Source organism: Vollenhovia emeryi, unplaced genomic scaffold (genome assembly GCF_000949405.1).
Source record: "Vollenhovia emeryi isolate VEMERY1.0 unplaced genomic scaffold, V.emery_V1.0 DF942194.1, whole genome shotgun sequence".
In the NCBI taxonomy this organism is placed as follows: domain Eukaryota; kingdom Metazoa; phylum Arthropoda; class Insecta; order Hymenoptera; family Formicidae; genus Vollenhovia; species Vollenhovia emeryi.
The window spans coordinates 1-4056 of record NW_011964172.1 but is presented as its reverse complement, the minus strand read 5'-3'; the positions used below and the strand labels follow the sequence as shown (position 1 = coordinate 4056).

The 4056-nt window shown below is 47.6% G+C and overlaps 1 protein-coding gene across 1 annotated transcript; it reads left to right on the top strand.

Annotated features, from left to right (window-relative positions):
* Nucleotides 1-840: 840 nt before the first annotated feature.
* LOC105569746 lies at nucleotides 841-2527 on the top strand (the record flags this gene model as incomplete). The annotated part of the gene is made up of 2 exons (XM_012026451.1): nucleotides 841-1155; nucleotides 1249-2527. Coding segments are annotated over 2 exons (1594 nt in total), but the record flags the coding sequence as incomplete, so codon positions are not given.
* Between the last annotated feature and the right edge of the window lie 1529 nt (nucleotides 2528-4056).

Below are 4056 nucleotides of genomic sequence, written 5' to 3'. Positions count from 1 at the left end.
CAGTGATATCCGTACTTTCGTCTACTAAGATTGAAAATTTACGCGTTTTTAAAATGTCAATTAATCTTTCTGTTTCGCGTTTTCCTAAAATATCTTTTACAATATTTGTGCACTTAAGTCGACCCAGTGACAAATCTTGTACAACTTCAGGCTCTGAACAAATATCTTTTAACAAAGGTATTAAATGATCCGTAACTTGGAAAGCAATATTATGTTCTGCAAAAAATGCAGCTGATTTTATTTCCGCTCGTTTCACTTTATCATCATGAGAAACTACGTTAACATTATTATTAACGTTTTCGAGGTTTTGACCTTTGATGTTATCTATATGTTTAGCCGTTCGTGAATGCTTTATCAAATCTGTCCTACAACATCTAATGCTGGCATTACATGCTACACAAAATGCTTTATTTACTTCGGAATGGAAAGCCAACCATTCCTTAAAAATATCTTCATTTAATCATTTATTTTGAAATCGTCTATTATATGGCTTTTTACCGGCTTTTTTAGCAACATTTGGCTCCATAATACACAATATTGCACAACTAATAATTACATAAATAATAATATATATTACTTACATTTTCATCCCGCACACCTAACCTTCCTGCTGTCCCACATCCCGCCAGAACTGTCGGTGTTCATCTCTCACGTCATATGTACGTTACTGGATTTCACTGCCATCGCAGTGCGCATGCGCCAGAAAGCGGCACAGCTAACATCACTGGTCGGACGATCATAAAACGGGCAAGGCGGACCGCCCGGTGACTCAGCAACTGGAACTGCGGCCGGGAGATCGCTTATCCTTGAGGACGGCGTCTCCGGTTTGGCTCTCCACAGAACTCGCCCTGAAGGTGCAGACGCAGCTGGATCGAATCTCCACTCTCAAGGCCATCGCAGAAATTCTCCCGGAGTCTCTTGCAGAGACTTCTGTTGAAGAGGTAAATCAGCTCTGGTTTCAAATTGAGGAGACGCACAAGGCGCTCCTCAAGGAACACGCCTACTTCGAGGTCTCATGGCCCTCTGCGCTCACTCATCACGAGCATTTCTCGGGGAACGCTCATCAGGAGGAAACGCTGTGCCACATGCAAGCGCGACGCATCATCGGCGTACTCCGCCACTCACTGACAGCTTCGTCCGCTCAATCAACCTGTGGTTCGTCGGGCACGCCCGCAACCTGAAGAGACGGTGCAGTCGTCGAGACCAGCTCACACGTCCGCTCATCCTGCTCAACTCTACTCGCCACAGCCTTGGCATTGATCAGCTCATCCAACACTCATCACTCAGCGCGTCTACTCATTGACGCAGGATCCGAACTCACCTTCGTCACGGAGAATCTCATTCGGCAGCTCAACATCCCTCGTCAATACTCAGGTATTGTCGTCCATGGAATTGCAGGCAAGGAGTGTACTCGGACACGAGGAGTCGTGTCACTCACGCTACGCTCGACACGTTCCAACGCAACTGCCACAATTCAAGCTCATGTCCTCCGGACAGTTACATCAATCTTACCATCTTTCGAGGCGGAACCGGAAGAATGGCCGCATCTCAGGAACTTGGCATTAGCCGATCCAGATTTTCTCATCCCGCGGCCAGTTGACATCCTCATCAGCGCAGACGCTTACGGGCAAATCATCAAGCCCAACATCATCAGGCATTCTCCACTCATGCCGATAGCGCAACTCTCCATTTTTGGATGGCTCGTTCTTGGACCAGTCAATAGAGAAGCAATACGCACATCAACGCACCATGCTTCTACTCAAGTCAACGAGGATGTTCTCAATGAGTTATTGACAAAATTTTGGGTTCAAGAGGAGGTGCCTACTCACGATGTCAATCAATTCACCCCTGACGAGCAGAGGTGCGAAGAACACTTCAAGGCTACACACTCTCGTGATTCATCAGGGAGATACGTCGTCAGGATTCCACTCAAATCACCAGTAGATCTTCTGGGCGATTCGTACAACGCTGCTCATCAATGCCTCAAGGGATTACGCAGACGATTCTCAAAGGATGTGAAATATCAACGTCTCTATCACCAATTTATGATGGATTACGAGACACTCAACCACATGACGAAGGCATCATCCATCTCCAGTCGTCGCTCACACTTCTACCTGCCACATCACGGTGTTCTCAAGCCTGACAGTACAACAACAAAGCTGCGGGTCGTGTTTAATGGCTCCTGCGCATCCACATCGGGCTACTCGGTCATCGACCTCATGTACACTGGAGCGAAATTGCATCCGAACATCTCAGATGTTCTCCTCTGGATAAGGAGACATCATCACATTTTCGGTACGGATATCACCAAGATGTACAGGCAGATCAAAATTCACAAGGATGACTGGGAGTTGCAGCGGATACTCTGGATGGACGATCAACTCAATGAAGTGCCATATCATCTGACAACGGTCACCTACGGGACAAAGGCCGCGCCGTTCTTGGCCGTAAGGTCGCTGTTACAACTAGCAGAGGACGAAGGACATAAATATCCACTGGCTGTGCCATCCATCACTCACGGCAGGTATGTCGATGACATATTATATTTGGTGGTGCAGATACAATATAACAATTGCAGGAGGTCGCACATCAACTAAAGGGCCTCTGCATGGCGGGCGGTTTCCCACTAGCAAAATGGCATGCAACTCATCTCGACATACTCAAGACTGTCACCGACAGCGAAGACCAAGGCTTACCAATCACATTCGACGTGTTGCCGCGTCGCTCCGTGCGCGGTGTATTTTCCTTCTTACTCGCTCCGGAGGTGTTCTGACGAGAACCGAAGGGGTTCTTTGATGGGATGTGGCTGGTCGGAGGTCACTTCAAGAAGGCATCGTTGGATCTCACAGATTCACTTTATTTAACTGAGTTTCACAAGATAGGTTGACGGCAGGCCGAAGGCCTGACGGACAAGTGTTTAACGCGTACAGTATGTTAGCGGATACGCGATAGTAACAAGTGCCCCGATCTCGGGCTTTCCTCCGGTTTTAAACCTGATGATCGAGGCGTCAGCGTTCTCGGTACTCGATCGAGGTTTCTCGGTACTCGATCGAGGCTATGCGTAATCGGGTCGAGAACTTGCTGACTTCTTCTCCGAATTTAATTAGGTTGCGCGGTCGGGCTTTTGTGGCTCGATCGCGCAATATGCTTACGCTAGTGTTATTCTAATTGCAGTAACACTGCTTGAGTGCCCTCGTTACCTCTTTCGGCAATCGGGGCACAACATCCCTCCCCCTTTGGAAGAAGGAAAACTGAGGGATGAAGTTTTCCGCTCGTGGGTTTATCCTCTCCCTTTTCCTTGTTCCTTACAATATTTCTTTACAATTTCTGCTTAGTACATCATCGCGGGTTCGCGGTTAACATAGTTTGGTGTATTCTGTTGTTTTTTCGTTCTACGACATATTATCCATGCGCTTATGCCTATTATGCTACTTATAATTATTGCCATGCCCGAGCTTAGTGAGTACGCGACGTATCTGTTCGCAAATATGGACTCGTTCGTTCCGCTTTCCAGTTCTCTTTCGAGTTCCTGAGAGCTTAGGCTTAGTTCTATTAGTTCTTTCGGGTTAGTTATTACGGGTTTTAACTTTATGTTACTTTGTGCGTTTAGCTGATTTTCTTCGGCCAGGGGGTTGACCGTGTTTTTCGTTAGATTATATCCCGGTAGGTGTGTCTGTACTACTTTATTTCCTATTCGTGTTTTAGTTTTCAGAATTACGTCGGGCGTGGTTATCTTACACTTATCTTGTAAGGTGATTTTACCTGTGTTGTTTATAGTGATTTCGATTTCTTTTTTTTTTTACGTGTGGAAATCCTTTATGGATACCCGGGCCCCCCTTCAGGAAGGGAGTTTACATTAAGTGGCCCGGGTTATGTGGGACTGCCCCCCTAATGGCGATCGGGTGCGGCCGCTGACATTGCGACCGCTGGGCTTACCGCACTAAAACCACACGGTGGACAGCGCTGTGCTTTACTTGGGGGACGCCCAGGACTTGGCAGAGCCATTACTTCTGGACGCCCCCCGCACCGGCCCGCCGTTTGATGGGCGGGCCG